General features: G+C 40.6%; 1 protein-coding gene and 1 long non-coding RNA gene across 2 annotated transcripts; one reads left to right on the top strand and one right to left on the bottom strand.

The window, feature by feature from the left end:
- Positions 1-802: 802 nt before the first annotated feature.
- LOC118938402 (piggyBac transposable element-derived protein 4-like) lies at positions 803-6386 on the bottom strand. Its single transcript, XM_036942228.1, has 3 exons — positions 6275-6386; positions 4933-4996; positions 803-2930 (listed from the first exon to the last, which is right to left on the bottom strand). The coding sequence occupies exons 2-3, from the start codon at positions 4965-4967 to the stop codon at positions 1217-1219; spliced, it is 1749 nt and encodes a 582-aa protein (XP_036798123.1). The 5' UTR covers positions 4968-4996; positions 6275-6386; the 3' UTR covers positions 803-1216.
- Positions 6387-16518: 10132 nt separating this feature from the next.
- On the top strand, positions 16519-17306 carry LOC118938422. Its single transcript, XR_005035703.1, has 3 exons — positions 16519-16576; positions 17035-17132; positions 17268-17306. It is a non-coding gene; the product is annotated as an uncharacterized LOC118938422 (long non-coding RNA).
- The last annotated feature ends 2731 nt before the right edge of the window (positions 17307-20037 follow it).

The raw sequence follows: 20037 nt of genomic DNA, 5'->3' as shown, positions 1-20037 counted from the left end.
CAAACACCTTCACAACCCTCCCAAACCTCTCTACAACATCCCCAACAAACACCTTCACAACCCTCCCAAACCTCTCTACAACATCCTGACATCTGAAGATATCACTCTTCATCAAGAGCAGGTATGATGAATCTCTCATCTCAGACATTACAACTAATGTGCTGTGAGATTAAATGCTGTAATGTTGGAGGAAATCAATTGTAACTGTTCATGCAATGGACAAATCTTTCTCTCTCTAGATTACCCTCCATTAGACTCTCCTGGTGCAGGACAGAGTCAGAGTGCTGGTAATTTTCATGTCTACTGATTTCAATGGTCTCAGAAGTGATGCGTAGCACCAGATTTAGCCAACAGCTCATTTATATCTGTCCAAGGGAAGATTTGAGGCCATCTAGATATGTCTCTCTGAGGCCCACCGGAAGTGATGCAACATTTGAGGTTTTGTAGAGAGCTGCTGCTGACACCATGTCCTCTGTTGCTATGGTTACTCTGATCACTTTCTTACTCAGTCTCTCCTTTATTATGTATCTTCTCTGTCTGTCAGCTGACAGACCCTACCAACCAACTGACCTAACCTAACCTTTCAACCTACCTTACCTTATTAAAAACCTCTTTGGGTTACTTTGTGCAATTTCCACCTGAAGACATACCCTAATCTAACTGCCTGTAGCTCTGGCCCAGAAGCAAGGATATGCATAGTCTTGGTATCATTTGAAAGAAAACACTCTAAAGTTTGTGTAAATGTGAATTGAATGCAGGAGAATATAACACCATTGATCTGGTAGAAGAAAATACAAGGAAATAAACATACGTTTTCTGTTTTTATTGTTGCTGCATCATCTTTCAACTGAAACAAGAACATCCAAACATACAGATAGGATGCTGGGGGTGGTTTGAATGGAGAACATAAGATGGCAACAGTATTTGAAAAAAGTTTCAGAAAGATATCTTCAGGAATGAGTGAGCTACATGACATTGAGTATATAGTCACCTAGGTGTCCCACACATGTTGCCCAAATGTACCCAAGTGGCCGAATTGGTACAGTGATACATTTTGAAGTAAATTACTATATACAAAACACTTGAATGCCATTCTAACATATTTCCCCCCCCCTCCCCAAAAATATGAACATTTGAAAAAAAATTAAAATAACAAGGGTAACTATTTACGCACATTCAATGTATAATGTACAATATTGTGAAGACCCTCAGTCCTCTACACAATATTGTTCTTCTGATGCCATGCCCAATAGCAGTCTCTTTCTGCTGTAAAGCAGAGGGTTACTGAACAGCTGGTGCAGATGATGGAGCATTTCATGTGACACAGAACACAACGACGTCTCCCTACTGTGCCCTTTTTGCCCCGAGGCACATTCATGTCTGCAGAGATGAATCTGGGCAGGTGAACACTACTAGTTGGAGCAGAGGGGACAGACGTAGAGGGGACAGAAGGTGCTACAGTGGACTTGCTGTAGCTAGCAAGCTCCTGGATGAGCAGCTCTCTGAAGGCTAGCTGTGAGATGGGGGGCTGTCCACAGCTCTTAGCCATTTCCTTCTGGAGGATGAAGGCATTCACCACAGCAATGTCAATGAAATGATAGAAAAATGTCTTGTACCATTTCATTGTCTTGTGGAGAACATTGTAGTATCCTATCAGCGCATCTGACAGGTCCACACCTCCCATGCTCTTGTTGTAGTCCTTGATGGCTGCAGGAATGGGGACATTTTTGGTGGTCCATGCCCCTGTAGCGTCCTTCACACGCCTGACGACGTGATCACCACTGAAGGACTTGTGGATAGTGGAGCACAGTGCCACCTCTCTGGTGTCCATCCACTTCACAAACAGCAGGCCATCTTCACGGATCCATCTCATGGTACCCCGCTCAGCCTGCTTAGGCATGTCGTTCACCCTGGTTTTCGGAAAGCCCACTCTGTTGGTCTGAATGGTGCCACAGGCCCACATCTCCAGCTTCCTCAGGTCTGTGAACAGGGTAGGGCTTGTGTAAAAGTTATTCACAAACAGTTTGTAGCCCTTCCCTAGCAGCTGAAAATCTAATAACTGCATAACGGAGTCATAGCTAAGTCTCTTACCGGTCGCACAACTGTTCTTCCCCTCATAGATAAAAAAATTGCATGTGTATGCACACGCAGAATCGGCCAAAACAAACAGTTTGTAACCCCATTTAGTCGGTTTGTTATGCATGTAGTGTTTTAGGCCATTTCTGGCCTTTGAGGCTACCATCCTCTCATCTATGGAAAGGTTCTGGGCAGGCTGAAAATAGGTTTTGCAGGCCTCAATGATGTCGAGGTAGAGAGGTTTAATTTTGCAGAGCTTATCAAACCTCGCCGTGCCTCGCTTCGTCTCGTTGTCCTTATCAACTTCTGGGTCACTGATATGAAGCGCCCCTGAGATTGTCAGAAACCTTTTGCATGATATGACAGTGGATGGGAAAGGCAGTTGATAGAGGGGAGCAGTTTTCCAGTAGTCCTTCAGGGTTTTTAGCTTCACAACACCCATGTACATGACCATAGACATGAAACAAAAAAGATCTGACCTGGAAATGGGCTTCCATGTCTCTTTCTTGCCTTCCTGCTTCTTAGCTCCGTACTTATTAGTGTTCAACACCAGGGAATCAACAACTGCCGAGGTGAAAAACAGCTGAAAAAGTTGCATGGGGCTGTACTTAGAGGTCATGGCCAGCTGAGGACCTGGTGGCCTCTTTGGTCTGAAAATTGGAGGCGGTGGGGCCACATCCTCCTCCAGCACAGAGTGCCAACGACCCTCCTCCGCACTGCCAGCAGGTTCCACACTTTCCTTCCTCCGCTTCTTTGTCACCGGCTCCACACCTCTTGATGGCCGGGCAGATGGACCAGCTTCAGTGGGGGATTTGCACCTTGGCAGTATGGGCTCCCAATCAGAATCGCTGGGACTGTGAAATAAAGACACAGATTATATATAGAGTAAGTAAACATCCACTAAGGTGAGGTGTTGTATTTTATCTAAACATGGAATGGACATGTAAAAATATATGTAATATATACAGACACACAGATACACCCACAATGTAGAGCAATGTTTACTTTATACATATGTGTACTTTATATTTCATGTCCTAGTCATATTTTTATATATGGCAAAAAATATATATCTCAAACAACTCAAATGAATAATATTTAATATTATTCATTTCAAACAACGTTACTCACCAATCCAACACAGAATCTTCTCCATTTAGAGTGAAAAGAATAGTCACTGTCTGGTCTGACTCATCTTGTAGTAATTCACTCTCACTATCTCTATCAATCTCGTCAATGATATCGTGTAGATCTGTATACTTTGTCTTTGATTTTAAAGATTTACTTGCCATAATTCTTCTCTGAAATGCTGCACGTAACCAGCGTGGCCTCGTAGAGTTTTCAATGGCGAATGGTTGTGTCTATACGCTTGAGTTTCCCACAAACGATAGTCTTCCTGGATAGAACCATCACATGTTGTCGTTTACCTGAGCTCATTGGCTATCTACCCAGCTAGATTTCAAGACCATCAGTGGTCATTGGCCTTTCTCGCTGGCTCAGCTTAAACCCCGATGGCCTAACAGGAAGGCCTTCGCTGAGAGGGACAAACGGCTGAAACAAACGCAAACTGGAGACTTTAAATCGGAGACACCGTGCTAAGGAGAGGCCAGAGCTGACCGAAGGTCAACGTGTGTGGATTACAAACTCAAAGACACCAGCAATAGTGCTAAGGAAAGCGGATGCCCCACGCTCCTATGTGGTGGACACAGGCTCAGAAGAGGTACGAAGGAACAAAGCACACCTCAGAGCTCTTCCAGATCTACCAGCCACACAGACTGAGGCCACAGAAAATGCACAAAAAGAGGGTGAAGGAGAGAGAATGCTCACAGAGCCAAAAGCGCACCCAGAAAGGGATGTGAAGCCACCAGTGGCTGAAAGACTATGTTACGTGGAGAAAACATACTGCTGGGGAACATACCCAGCAAAAAGAGACTGTACCTAAGTTAATGTTCATACTGTGTGATTGAATGCTTTCATACGGTTTCAGGATGGGAATTAGCATGTTAGAGAATAATACTGGTTTCCAAATTGCATTTCAGTTATGCTTCAGTGATTATGCATGTTGAGTTCTTGTTCATGGGAGAGGGGAAGATGTAGTAGGATGTCCCTTGGGGGTAGCCGTACCTATGTAGGACATGCGAGGGTTAGGTTAATAAACAGGCTGGAGCTAGAACCTCGTTGTCGCGCGTCCTTATTTTAGATCATACTACAGTTTGACATGTTTCTACAAACTTTATTTTTACTTTAAAAAAAAATTGGTCTGGACTTTGTGCCCGCACCTTGTGCATTCGGATTACTGGACTAAACGTGCGAACAAAAAGGGTTTTTTTTGGTCATAAAGAGGGACATTATCGAACAAAACAAACATTTATTGTTTAACATGGAGACCTGGGAGTGACACCAGATGATCAGAGGTAAGTGATTAATTTTAATCGCTATTTCTGACTTTTGTGACACCTCTCCTTGGTTGGAAAATGGCTGTATGGTTCTGTGGCTAGGGGCTGACCTAACAATTGTTTGGCGTGCTTTCGCCGTAAAGCCTATTTGAAACAGGACAATATGGCTGGATTTAAAGTGGTGTATAATACTTGTATGTTTGAGGAATTTTAATTATGGGATTTCTGTTGTTTTTAATCTGGCGCCCTGCAATTACACTGGCTGTTGTCGAGGTGGGACGCACTTGTACCAGAGAGGTTAACAAGAAATTTGTGGAGTGGTTGAAAAACGAGTTTTAAGGACTCCAAACTAAGTGTATGTAAACTTTGACTGTATGTGTGTGTGTATGTATATATAAATAAATATGCAACCATTTAAACAACTGCATTAGCATGAGAAGTAAAAACTTGTTTTACTTACTCAAAACTCTGGTCACTCGCAGAGTCCTCATCCATTCCTTCTGTGTCACTCTGTTGGTCAATTTCTGCAATAATATCATCAAAATGATTATTCTTGGACTGAGATTTAGCTTTTCCACTCTTAGTAACCATGTTTAACTTTTTCAGACTTGAGAAGTCTGTAGAAGAGAATGAACTGCTGTGAAACGTAAACTACCGTGCATCTGGTTTCCTTTCACCAGAGAATGAACTCTGTTGTGCACAGCTCTAGCATGATGGCTGTTTGTCCTACAAACGGCGTTCACATACTACTGGAAATCCCAGCTCATTGGCTATCTAGCTAGGTTTCAAAACGATAGGTGGTCATTGGTCCAAGAACCTTCATGGGCTAATTCAGGTCTTGTATAGCCAATACGTAATGTAGAATTATGAAACTGTTCAACTTGTTGCAAGTTGAAAGAGTCGGAATTCATGCAGAATGCTGTTTACAACATGGATTGTGTTAGGATATAAATGTCCTTTTGTCAATTAAAATAACTTTACATTTATCATAAATACAGTGTAGACATTGCTAATGTTGTAGCGGAAAATGGCTGATTATCTACAGAGCCCCATTATTATCTACATAGAGGCCCATTATTATCTACATAGAGGCCCATTATTATCTACAGAGGCCCATTATTATCTACACAGAGGCCCATTATTATCTACATAGAAGCCCATTATTATCTACATAGAAGCCCATTATTATCTACATAGAAGCCCATTATTATCTACACAGAGGCCCATTATTATCTACAGAGGCCCATTATTATCTACATAGAGGCCCATTATTATCTACAGAGGCCCATTATCAGCAACCAACAGTCCTGTGTTCCAATGGCACGTTGTGTTAGCTAATCCAAGTTTATCATTTTAAAATGCGAATCGAACATTAGAAAACGCTTTTGCAATTATGTTAGCACAGCTGAAAACTGTTGTTCTGATTAAAGAAGCAATACAACTGGCCTCCTGTAGACTAGTTGAGTATCTGGAGCATCAGCATTTGTGGCTTTGATTGTCGATGTTATTTTAATGACCAAAAAAATGATTTTCTTTCAAAAACAAGGACATTTCTAAGTGACCCCAAACTCTTCAACAGTAGTGTATATATAGAAATACAGGTTTAAAATTTGCACCAATTGATTGGTGAAAAGAACAGATGGCTAAAGTCAAACAAGATTTTTATTAGTCGGGGACAGCCCCACTGGTAAAAGATACTAGTCCATCTTCATGTCAACTAACAGAACTCCGCTGGTTGTCCTGGTAACAGATACCAGTGGGAAGATCTATTATATTTGTTCAAACTGAACTACAGCACTTACTTTGATGAGTCAAATCTGATCCTTTCTTCTCTTCTCCTCCTCTCACAGTTCCACTCAGCCCCGTTGTTTTCCTGCAGTCCACCAGCAGCACAGACAACCTCTTCCTACCCAGCAGTAAGGTACTACCGGGAGAGGCACGAAACGGGGACTCCGGGAGGGAGGAGGGGCTAGCGTTGTCCTGGTAACCATAAAGAGGGGACACAGACACATATCATTATGGATGCTGATGTCACTGTTGAAAAAGTGCTTTACAGAAGCCCAGACCAGACCCTGAGAGCAAGCTGTATGTTAGACCAGACCAAGCTGTACCATCTGGTGTTCTGATCTGGAGAGACTCTTCTCTGCTTCATCAGCATCAGGATGTTGTTGAGGCTCCCCAGAGGATCCACAATAGTCATGTCTGTCTCCTGTGTGAATGAGAACATCAAAAAGATGGTAAACTTATCAACTTCTATTGCAATCACAGAGTCTTACAGGAGGAATGAATACATATCTAAAAGGGGACTAAATTAGCCACTTTAATTGTGTTTTTTATATTGTTTGTGATCAGTGGTGTAAAGTACTTAAGTAAAAATACTTTAAAGTACTATTTAAGTAGCTTTCCGGGGAATCTGTACTTTACTATTTTTGACTAATTGTACTTTTACTTCACTACATACATAAAGAAAATGTACTTTTTACTCCATACATTTCCCTGACACCCAAAAGTACTCATTACATTTCAAAGGCTTAGCAGGACAGGAAAATGGTCCAATTCACTCACTAATCAAGAGAACATCCCTGGTAATCATTACTGGCTCTGATCTGGCGGACTCACTAAACACACGTTTCAATTGTATATTGTCAGAGAGTTGGAGTGTGTCCCTGGCTATCCGTCAATAAAATAAAAACAAACAAGAAAATGGCACCATCTGGTTTGCTTAATATAAGGAATTTGAAATGATTTATATACTTTTGATAGTTCAGTATATTTTAACTTTTACTCAAGTAGTATTTTACTGGGTGACTCACTTTTACTTGTACTTTTCCCACCACTGTGATGCAAATGTAAAAGGGCCGTTCCACAAAATGGGTGCATTTTGCGTCCACTTGATATTTTAAGTAGAAATGCACTGTATATTATATTTTAAAACCCGGCTATACTAGAATAAGTGCACTTTAATATAGACCACATAGAGAATTCAATAAATCCATTTTTGAAGTTCCAAAAATATATGTACCAATGGCAGATTGCCCCTTAATAAACAATTCCTACAGTACTGAACAACATATTCAAGTGTAGAACTTCAGGATAATGCCCCTTTAAAAACAACTGCATAGTTTGTGCCCGTTTTTAAGACAGTACTCACTGGTGGTAATCGGATCTTCAGTCTCATTTTTCACTCCCAAAACGTCTTCCTCTTTTATTGAGATATCCTCCTCTTTTACTCCAAAAGGGTCTTCCTCCTCTTTCAATTTTACGGCATCTTCCTCCTTTTTGATTCTGAAAGCTTCTACCTCTTTTTCCACTTTGACAACCTCGTTCCCATATTCCTCTTTCACTGTAATATCATCCTCTTGTTTCAATGTGATAGCCTCCTTATTCATTCTTCAAGCTTCTTTGCCTCCTTTCACCAGTTTCTTTCTCCGTCTAGATTAGTGAGTTTATGCTCCGGGAGATTAGCCTAATGCAGTATCAATGTAACACATTTGATAATTTAACAAGCAAATTACGTTTAAATGAACCAGTAGATATGTAAACCGAATTATGTTTAAAACACTAAGAGTAATATACGCAAGATTGGTCTAAAGAGCTCCAATGTGCACAGCGTGGTTAAATCAGAAGCCTTTTGTCGCCGTTGAAGAAGCCTCCTGTCCCGTCCACTAGATTATACGTCACGTAGGAAGCATCACCTGAAAAATTCATATCGCCATCTGCTGACTGGAGTGGGTAACGCAGACTAGAAAATATGAACTACAATGTTCAGTCTGGCAAGCAATGTCATAAGAAGTAATTTAAAAATAACCAGATGTTATGTTCTTACTTCTTACAGCCAATACTTTCCTCCAGGATTGGCCTGCCTATTAGGCAGGATTAGGTATGTATATAGACAATTTTTTTTTCTACTGTGTTATTGACTTGTTAATTGTTTACTCCATGTGTAACTCTGTGTTGTCTGTTCACACTGCTATGCTTAATCTTGGCCAGGTCGCAGTTGTAAATGAAAACTTGTTCTCAACTAGCCTACCTGGTTAAATAAAAGGTGACAGATAGAATAGGGTGGCATACTCTGAGCTAAATTGACCAAGGCTCATCGCGAACAACACATAACACTTCCTATGGTGGCATATGGGCTATTTAGGCGAGTGTTGGTGTCTCCCATCTCCACAGAGGAACTCTATATCTCTGTCAGAGTGACCATCAGGTTCTCGGTAACCTCCCAGACCAAGGCCCTTCTCCCCTGATTGCGCAGTTTGGCCAGGCGGCCTGCTCTAGGAAGAGCCTTGGTGGTTCCAAACTTTTCCTTTTAAGAACGATGGTAGCCACTGTGTTCTTTGGGAACTTCAATGCGGCATATTTTTTGTTGTTGTCTCCCTTCCCCATATCTGTGCCGGCGCTCTACGGACAATTCTTTCCACTTCATGGCTTGGTTTTTGCTCTGACTTGCACTGTAAACTGTGGGACCTTATATAGACAGGTGTGTGCCTTTCCAAATCATGTCCAATCAATTGAATTTACCACAGGTGGACTCCAATCAAGTTGTAGATACATCTCAAGGATGATCAATGGAAACAAGATGCACCTGAGCTCAATTTCGATTCTCATAGCAAAGGGTCTGAATACTTATGTAAATAAGTTATTTCTGTTTAAAAAATATATACATTTGTAATACTTTCTAAAGGCACTGTATGTATAAACATATATTTTCCTTTGTTTTCCACTAACCCTGTCACCCCTTCCCTGATTGGAGGAAACTAATGCACAACAACTTTCAGGCTTCTATGTCCAGCTTATACATACTATGTACATTTTACAGACAATGTGTTATACAATAGTTATATTTAGTTTGTTTTTAATCCTATCCTTCAGTTACCCTAAACCTCTCCCATCTATCTCTGAAGACCAGCCAGTCCTATCCTTCAGTTACCCTAAACCTCTCCCATCTATCTCTGAAGACCAGCCAGTCCTATCCTTCAGTTACCCTAAACCTCTCCCATCTATCTCTGAAGACCAGCCAGTCCTATCCTTCAGTTACCCTAAATCTCTCCCATCGATCTCTGAAGACCATCCAGTCCCATCCTTCAGTTACCCTAAACCTCTCCCATCTATCTCTGAAGACCATCCAGTCCTATCCTTCAGTTACCCTAAACCTCTCTCATCTATCTCTGAAGACCACCCCGTTTGATTTCTATTTGCCATATATTTTTAACTGTGCTGTTTCACAAAAGTTATTGACCTTTATATTCTCATAGTTTCTGCAGATAGTAAATTAAAAATAAACATGTTTGCTAAATGTATTATTATATTATTGATCAATTTACTATAATTTTTCAAATCCCCCAGTAGTGCTGTCTGCAGAGTTAGCTCCAGGTAAATGTTGCCATTCCTTCACCTGCGACCAAAAACAAGCCACATATGGACAGTACCAAAACAAATTATCTAAAATGATCAAATGATTCTGTCTCTTCGTAGCTAAATCTGCAGAGGTTCATAATTTTCTTTAACCAATTTTGGTCTTTAATTATTATTACTTTTTTTCACCTTTATTTAACAAGGTAGGCAAGTTCTCATTTACAATTGCGACCTGTCCAAGATAAAGCAAAGCAGTTCCACACATACAACAACACAGAGTTACACATGGAGTAAAACAAACATACAGTCAATAATACAGGAGAAGAATAAGTCTATATACAATGTGAGCAAATGAGGTGAGATAAGGAAGGTAAAGGCAAAAAAGGCCATGGTGGCGAAGTAAATACAATATAGCAAGTAAACAATTGGAATGGTAGATTTGCAGTGGAATAATGTGCAAAGTAGAAATAGAAATAATGGGGGTTTTATTATTATTATTATTTTTATCAATTAGTAACCAGAATGTTCTGTCTTTTCTGGTGGATTAATCTGAAATTGCAACCAACTTCCTATGGCTTTCATTGTGCATCTGTAAAACTGTGTGAGGGTTTTAGGTGACAAGCCTGATGTTGAAGAGGCTCTGTTGCACCTTCTTCACCACAGTGTGTTCTTGGGGTCATTTCATTGTGCATCTGTAAAACTGTGTGAGGGTTTTAGGTGCCTCCTGATGTTGAAGAGGCTCTGTTGCACCTTCTTCACCACAGTGTGTTCTTGGGGTCCTTTAATGCTGCAGAAGTGTTTTGGTACCCTTCCCAAGAAGTAATCCTGTCTCGAAGTTCTACGGACAATTCCTTCGACCTCATGGCTTGGTTTTTGCTCTGACAGTCTCATAGCAAGGGGTCTGAATAATTACTGTTATGTAAATAAGGTATTTCTGTTTTTTATCTTTTAATAAAATAGCTTGGGTGGGCTTGGGCCCCTCTCTCAGTTTCCTGGCCATGGACCCAAAATATCGATGTTTGTTCCCCGAGCCACTTAGTTATCACTTTTGCCTTATGGCAAGGTGCTCCATCATGCTAGAAAAGGCATTGTTCGTCACCAAACTGTTCCTGGATGGTTGGGAGATGTTGCTCTTGGAGGATGTGTTGGTACCATTCTTTATTCATGGCTGTGTTCTTAGGCAAAACTGTGAGTGAGCCCACTCCCTTGGCTGAGAAGCAACTCACACATGAATGGTCTCAGGATGCTTTACTGTTGGCATGACACAAGACTGATGGTAGCACTCACCTTGTCTTCTCCGGACAAGCTTTTTTCCGGATGCCCCAAACAATCGGAAAGAGGATTCATCAGAGAAAATGACTTTATCCCAGTTCTCAGTAGTCCAATCCCTGTACCTTTTGCAGAATATCAGTCTGTCCCTGATGTTTTTCCTGGAGAGAAGTTGCTTCTTTGCTGCCCTTCTTGACACCAGGCCATCCTCCAAAAGTCTTTGCATCACTGTACGAGCAGATGCACTCACACCTACCTGCTGCCATTCCTGAGCAAGCTCTGTACTGGTGGTGCCCCGATCCCGCAGCTGAATCAACTTTAGGAGACGGTCCTGGCGCTTGCTGGACTTTCTTGGGCGCCCTGAAGCCTTCTTCACAACAATTGAACCACTCTCCTTGAAGTTCTTGATGATCCGATATATGGTTGTGTCACGACGCTGGCCTGGGGGTAGGTTTATGACAGTCATAAATACCCCCCCCCCCCTTTTCCTCTCTCTACCCTACTGATGTGACATTTGTAAATCCCTTGGTTAACATAGAGATTCTGGGAACATCAGAATGTGGGGGGAAATGAACCATATTTTGGTAATCGGACCAGTTGAACATATGCGGTGGTACTTAATGAATATGATGTCAGTTCGATTGTTATCTGAGACATTCTCATCAATGATAGAATGACATAAACTCTACAGTGGAAAGTCTGCACATTGTAGTTATCGGATTCACATGGAATTGTTGTTCAACTTAAATGTTTGAATATAAAATTATTGGTGAAAAGATTAAATGTAATTTTAGCTTCCAAATGAGAGATTTGGGTTTTCATAAGGTTAGGGCTCTGCTCAATCAGTGGCCCGCCCCTGTGAAGAGACATGGGTTATAAAACTATGCAAACACACCCTTCTCCCTCCACTATATAAAGCCTTGACGAAAATGTAACCTCCTGTCTTGGAGACATTAGGATGACGATCCGATGTCAGAATGGTTCAGATATTAACTACAGAACGAAGCCAACCTCAGCGTGAGCTTTGGTTGCGAATGGTATGAACTTTTAACTCTCATTCACTACAGAAGTGATACCTCCTAGCCGTTGAGTTAGCAACAGCAGCTGCAAATGTGGGCTAGGAAAGAACAGACAGAGTATCCCGTCTACCACACAATGACGTTACTACAACGTTTCCCGTTCACCACCAGAGACACTCTTCAAAGGACTCTGTTGGGCAACACGGCTTTCCAGCTACCACCAACCTACTGAAGCGCAGCTCAGAGTAAATATTTATTGCATTTTCCTTTTCCAAATGGGTGATAATTTAGAATGCATAAGATACTGTATTTACAATAGCACAGCTTCTCCCTTTGTTCCTCAGACTTCCCGCTCTTCCATTCATTTTCACCCATTTTCTTTTGTGTAACCAGCTGTCATATCTGCTTTGTCCGCTAGGGACGTTTTCCTTTATGACATAATTTGTGATCAAGGTATGATTAATTATGTGTATATGTAATTCTGTGTGATTAGTTAGGTATTTAGTAAATAAATAAACCCAATGTTGTATTGCTGATTCAACTTGTTCACCAGGGTTCGTGAAGATAACCAAGAATTTACAACTTTCAGATGAGACTGAAATAAGGTGACGATTAATATTGACTGCTATTGATGTAAAATATTACTAGGTCTTTAAGAGTTTATTCGAAAGATAACTGCTCTATAAATATTATTTTGTGGTGCCCCGACTCTCTAGTTAATTACATTTACATGATTAGCTCAATCAGGTAATACTATTACAGAGAAAGGATTTTATAGAATAGCATGTTATATCACTTAATCCGGCATAGTCAAAGACACAACAGTTGATTTAGTTTCAATCTTACTGGCAGCTATATCCTTGCCTGTGAAGCCCTTTTTGTGCAAAGTAATGATGACGGCACGTGTTTCCTTGCAGGTAACCATGTTTGACAGAGGAAGAACAATGATTCCAAGCACCACCCTCCTTTTGAAGCTTCCATTCTGTTATTCGAACTCAATCAGCATGACAGAGTGATCTCCAGCCTTGTCCTCGTCAACACACTGTGTTAACGAGAGAATCACTGACATGATGTCAGCTGGTCCTTTTGTGGCAGGGCTGAAATGCAGTGGAAATGGTTTTTGGGATTCAGTTCATTTGCATGGCAAAGAGGGACTTTGCAATTATTTGCAATTCATCTGAACACTCTTCTTAACATTCTGGAGTATATGCAAATAGCCATCATACAAACTGAGGCAGCAGACTTTGTGAAAATGTATATTTGTGTCATTCTCCAAACTTTTGGCCACAACTGTACAGTGTTGGTAGGCTACCTACACGATGAGATTATTATGGATAAGAGAGATATTATTTTATTTGTCAAATGACAACCAAGCATCGATCATCATGTCACCAGAATAAGACCATCAAAATGTATTGGAAAGGAGCATCAAGCTCATCACATGTAGTTTCACCACCCTGTGAAGTTCATAACTTATTTCATCTGTAGCCTAATAAACTGCATGGTTTCCCAAGTCATAGTGGGAGGACCAATCAACATTTCATCACATGACTCCAAGTTAACTTCGATATGATGGTTATTAAATAAATATTTGCGCATAAAGGAGTTTCCACCGCCATTTATCACCTATTCATTTTTACTGACACAAAAAGACCCCACCATGTAAAACAAACCAACAAATTGTCTGTCTTCATTTATAAAATTGTAAAAGCATATCCTGTTTCCATCAGCCTGGTCATTACTTTGGAAATGGTTGGATCAATATCCACCTTCATGATATGGATGAAGCCTGATTTGGAATGTCTGAGTAGTTCTATCTGATGTCATAATACACTCCTCTGATAATCAAGTGATATTTGGAATGTCTGAGCAGTTCTATCTGATGTCATAATACACCCCTCTGATTGTGATACATTTGCTCCATTGTTTCCATGTCAGTTGGTTTCCCACTCTGATGATTTATATCTGACAGAGGGTCTTGAAATAAATAGTATGGTCACATTTTACAGATTGTGGCTCGGTATGTTGATGTAAACTATTTATTGATAATGTATTTTCCTATTCAGATTATACATCTGCATAGACTCAAACAGTATTTTAAAGTTGATTAAAAATATATATAAATTGTACACTTCTATTTTCACAATTTGAATTATTATGAATCAAAAACTCCTATAGCAACAATACACTGCAGCTTTGACATCAAGAAGAGAACTGGCTGATGGGTGGTGGTGCTACTCTATAGGTAAGGCTGTCCAATACGAATGTTCATAATGAGGGAGAAATAAAGGTGGGCTCTCCTGTCAACATGGGACTCCTGCTGCAGGTAGGCTAGCGGTTAATGGTGTTGGGCCAGTAACTGAAAGATCCCTGGTTTGAATCCCAGAGAGGACTAGGTGAAAAATCTGTCAATGTGCCCTTGAGGGCAGCAGGAGCCTCTCAATTAGTCTCTTCTGAGGGAATGTGTTGTGTTGTGTTGTGCAATTGAAGTCCAGAAACAAAGGGAGAAGGTGATAAGAGGAGAGCACATAGATGCAAGAAGGAATACAACGTGTCTGTAATGAAAGTGAACTGTGTTTATGCATGATCAGGGGCGTATTCATTCAGCCGATTCTGTTGACAAACGTTTCTTAAACAGAACACAACCAGGATAAACATACGTGAATTTGTCCAATAGAACCTCTATTTCAGCTAGATGCAGGCGAGAGTGTGCAAGGCGATATTGAATGTGTCACTGTCTGTCACCTCAACATTTTCTCTCGACCTGTGTGAACCTACATTCTAAACTTTCATTCATAAGCTAGGTTGCTACCTCATGATGAGTATACAGGAAATGTTAGTATCATGTTGTAGCCTAAACCTACCACTGTTACATTGAACAAGGTGAATGGAATATGAATGACAGTCATCCAACATGCTGTAGTAGAAATAAGGCCATGCCCATGAAAAACAAAATGGTCCTCCCTCATCTTAAACGGCACTGACCGCCACGGTTTGGATGGTGGACCATTCTTGGTACACATGGGAACTGTTGAGCTGAAAAACCCAGCAGCGTTGCAGTTCTTGACACAAACCGGTGCGCCTGGCACCTACTACCATACCCCGTTCAAAGTAACTTAAATATTTTGTCTTCCCCATTTACCCTCTGAATGGCACACATGCACAGTCCATGTCTCATGTCTCACGGCTTAAAAATCCTTATTTAACCTGACTCCCCCCTTCATCTACACTGACTGAGGTGGATTTAACTAGTGACATCAGTAAGGGATCATAGCTTTAGCCTGGATTCACCTAGTCTTTCTAAGTCATGGAAGGAGCAGGTGTTCTTAATGTTTTGTCTACCCAGTGTAAAGCACTACAGATAATCAAGTGCTATTTGCATGTGATGCATTTGTTCTGTTGTTTACAGGATGATTTGTATCTTATAGAGCGTGGCTTTAAGGGAATAGTATGGTCACATGTAGATAAAAACGAATGTGAAAATGAACAGAGCAAATGTGTATTAACACACTACCTATTCATAGAAGTATTTATTAATCATCTACATATTCATATTAAGCTTCTACGTCTGTGTACAGGAACTTATTATTTGTAAGACGCAAGAGAAAATGTATCAGTTTATTGTTAAATTATTAAGACGTTCTTTCCAATACAACATGCCGTAACTAGTTTCCAAACTGCGTTACCCACTCCAGCCAGCAGATGGCGATGTGCCACTTTCAGGTGATGCTTCTTGCGTGACGTGTAATGCACTGGACGGGACGCTTCTTCAGGAACAACAAAACGGCTTCTCTTTCAACCACCTCGGTAGCCTGCTAGACAACATAAAACTGAAAGATTGATTCTTTAGACCATGTTATTGTACATTAGCCAATCTCAGTGTTTTAAACGCATTTCTGTTGACTTATCATCTGATGACCTTTAACCTAATGTTCTTGTTCAATTTGAAAACGTGTTAAAGATTGATACTGAGGTTAGCACTAGGCTAGTCGCTAATGCTAACTAGCTAGCTAACATCCCTGACCATGAGTTCACTAAACTACTCCTCCCCTGCTAAAGAAGAGGTGGTCTGCTGGACGGAAAAAGAAGATCTGGGACTGAACATTGTCGTGGAAGATGAGGCTGTTACAGTGAAAGAAGAGGAGGCTGTTATAGTGAAAGAAGAGGAGGCTGTTATAGTGAAAGAAGAGGAGGCTGTTATAGTGAAAGAAAAGGAGGCTGTTACAGTGAAAGAAGAGGAGTGTGTTACAGTGAAAGAAGAGGAGGCTGTTACAGTGAAAGAAGAGGAGGCTGTTACAGTGAAAGAAGAGGAGGCTGTTACAGTGAAAGAAGAGGAGGCTGTTACAGTGAAAGAAGAGATAGAACCTTTTAGAGAGGAAGAGGATGCTATCTCAGTAAAGGTGAAGGAGGAAGACGTTTTGGGAGTGAAAGAGGAGGAGACAGAATATCAGATTAACACTAGTGAGTACTGTCTTAAACAGGGGCACAAACTATGCCGTTGTTTAACTAATGTGGGGTTTTTAAGGGCATTCTACTGAAGTTCTACACTTTAATATGTTTCGTACTCTATAAATTGTTAAATGTAAAATCTGCATTTGGTACATATATTTTGGGGACTTAGATTTAGATTTATTGAATTCTCCATGTGGTCTACATTAAAGTGCACCTCATCTAATGTAACAGTCTTTTAAAATTCAATATTGGTGCATATTTTCTACTTAAAAGATCAATGGGACGCAAAAGCCAACCAATTTGTGGAACGACCCTTTTACATTTGCATCACAAACAATATTCTCGGAAATCATGATGAAAGTGGCCATTTTAGGCCCTTTTAGACATATTAATGACTCTTGTAAGACCCTATGATTGCAATAGAAGATCATAAGTTTACAATCGGTTTCATGTTCTCGTCCACACAGGAGAGAGACATGACTATCCTGGATCCTCTGCGGAGTCTCAACAACATCCTGATGCTGACGAGGCAGAGAAGAGTCTCTCCAGATCAGAACACCAGATGGTACAGCTTGATCTGGTCTAGCATACAGCTTGCTCTATCGAGGGCTGGGCTGGGTTTCTGTAAAACACTTTATGGCAGCAGTGACATCAGCATCCATAATGATATGTGTCTGTGTCCCCTCTTTATGGTTACCAGGACAACGCTAACCCTTCCTCCCTCCCGGAGTCCCCGTGTCGTACCTCTCCCGGTAGCACCTTACTGCTGGGTATGAAGAGGTTGTCTGTGCTGCTGGTGGACTGCAGGAAAACAACGGGGCTGAGTGGAACTGTGGGAGGAGGAGAAGAGATGAAAGGATCAGATTTGACTCATCAAAGTAAGTGCTGTAGTGTAGTTTGAAAAAATACAATAGATCTGCCCACTGGTAACTGTTACCAGGACAACCAGCAGAGTTCTGTTAGTTGACAGGAAGATAGACTGGTGGATATGGATGTTATGAATATCATAACACTGAAAAACGATTCTGCCAATGAAAAGAGAGAAACCAATAGACCATATAAAACCTTGATGAAAGTTAGCTTTAGAGAGGAAGTTTCAAGATAATCTGATGTAAGGTTCATGTTTTACAAAAAACTTATCCTTAAAACATTATGGATATTACATTGCCTGTCCCAGTCAACCCCCCTATCTTTACAAGACTGTTGAACAGGCAAACTAAACTCTAGACACTGTTAATTAATGAACTAATACTGAGGAAAGCTGTGATCAGGCTTATAGGGAAGGACATTCAATAAACACAGCACTTAAAAATGACTGATTGGCTGAGAGAAATTGATGACATTAAAAATATTGTTGGGGCTGTTTTGTTAGACTTCAGTGCGGCTTTTGACATTATCGATCGTAGTCTGCTGCTGAAAAAAACGTATGGCTTTACACCCCCAGTTATGAAAACTTAGGACACTAAAGAGGCCTTTCTACTGAATCTGGAAACACCAAAAGAAAGATGCCCAGGGTCCCGTATGGCTTTACACCCCCTGCTATATTGTGGATAAAGTGTTAAATAAAAAAAAGCTAACCTTTATTTAACTAGGCAAGTCAGTTAAGAACAAATTCTTATTTTCAATGACGACCTAGGACTGCCTTGTTCAGGGGCAGAACGACAGAGTTTTACCTTGTCATCTCGGGGATAAGATCCAGCAACCTTTTGGTTACTGGCCTACCGCTCTAACCACTAGGCTACCTGCCGCCCCAGAGCTACCTGTCTAACAGAACACAGAGAATGTTATTTAATGGAAGCCTGTACAACACAATCAAGGTAGAATCAGGAATTCCCAGGGCAGCTGTTTGGCACCTACCTTTTTCAATCTTTACCAACGACATGCCAACGACATTTGAGTAAAGCCAGTGTGTGTCTGTATGCGGATGACTCAACACTGTACACGTCAGTTACCACGGAAACTGAAATGACAGCAACACTTCAGAATGGGTGGCAAGGAATAAGTTAGTCCTAAATATTTCAGATTACCTTAAATTACATGGCCTACTATGCATTATGGAGTCTTAAAGGAGGCCTGTACCATCTAATGATGAAACATTATGGAGTCTTAGAGGACTGTAGCATCTAATGATGAAACATTATGGAGTCAACATTCTGCTGAAAAGGCAGAGCGTGAAATTCAAAAATATTTTTTAGAGATATGTAACTTTCATACCTCCTTTTGTTAACACGTTTGGTAAACAAATCCAAACTCACGAGGCGCGGGCAAGTCCAGGCGAAAGTTCCGATGAAAAATTCAAAAAGATATATTACAATTCGTAAAAACATGTCAAACGATGTGTAGAATCTATCTTTAGGATGTTGTGAACATAAATCTTCAACAATGTTCCAACCAGAGAATCCTTTGTCTTTAGAATTGCAATGGAACGCAGGTCGCTCTCACGTGTAAGCGCGTGATCAGCTCATGCTACTCTGGCAGACCTCTGGTTGAAACAGCTCTCATTCCCCCCTCCTTCACAGTGGAAGCCTCAAACAACGTTCTAAAGACCGTTCTAATTTTTCTCTGTGTCCACCCTATCGACAACGGGGAAATATTACTGATGTGCTTTGTGTCTCTCTCCAATGTAAAACAATATCAAAATGGACATTCCTGCAGTCAGCATGCCAATTGCACGCTCCCTCTGAGACATCTGTGGCATTGTTGTGTGACAAAACTGCACATTTTAGAGTGCCCTTTTAATTTCCCCTGCACAAGGTGCACCTGTGTAATAATCAAGCTGTTCAATCAGCTTCTTGATATGCCGCACCTGTCAGGTGGATGAATTATCTTGGCAGAGAATACATGTTATTTGTTATATGTAAAAAATTCTGCAATCTTTTTTTCCCAGCTCATTAAACATCCAACACTTTACATGTTGCATTTATAATTTGTTTATTGCAGTTACTATCAGTTTTAGGAACATCTTTCCAAATTTTTCACCTTATTTTTTACTTTACAAAATATGACATCATTGATAATCAAAATGTTGAAAATCTGTGACCTTCTAAATAATAAATTGGGCCACTAAAACAGCAGGTGTCGAACCCTTTCAACAACGGGGAGATTTTACTGATGTGCTTTGTATCTGCGACGTAAAAACTAGTTTTGGACTTCCACTTAAAATTACTTATTTACTTATTTTATGTTTAAGGAAGTGTGTACAGTCGTGGCCAAAAGTTTTGAGAATGACACAAATGTTAATTTTCATAAAGTCTGCTGCCTCAGTTTGTATGATGGCAATTTGCATATACTCCAGAATGTTATGAAGAGTGATCTGATAAATTGCAAAGTCCCTCTTTGCCATGCAAATGAACTGTAAGCTTCAAAAGGAGGTGGTGCTTGGAATCATTGTTCTTCATTTGTCACCCACGGTTACCTGCAAGGAAACATGTGCCGTCATCATTGCTTTGCACAAAAAGGGCTTCACAGGC

This window comes from Oncorhynchus mykiss, chromosome 13 (genome assembly GCF_013265735.2).
Source record: "Oncorhynchus mykiss isolate Arlee chromosome 13, USDA_OmykA_1.1, whole genome shotgun sequence".
Classification (NCBI taxonomy): Eukaryota; Metazoa; Chordata; class Actinopteri; order Salmoniformes; family Salmonidae; genus Oncorhynchus; species Oncorhynchus mykiss.
The sequence above is the reverse complement of the archived record's forward strand: the minus strand, read 5'-3'. Positions and strand labels throughout refer to the sequence as shown.

Bases quoted from the DNA above. Each gene is read 5' to 3' on its own strand.
- LOC118938402 (XM_036942228.1), bottom strand. From the start codon at position 4,967: ATGGATGAGGACTCTGCGAGTGACCAGAGTTTTGA. The intron at 2,931-4,932 runs GTAAGTAAAACA...TTTATTTCACAG, and splicing joins GCGAGTGACCAGAGTTTTGA to TCCCAGCGATTCTGATTGGG.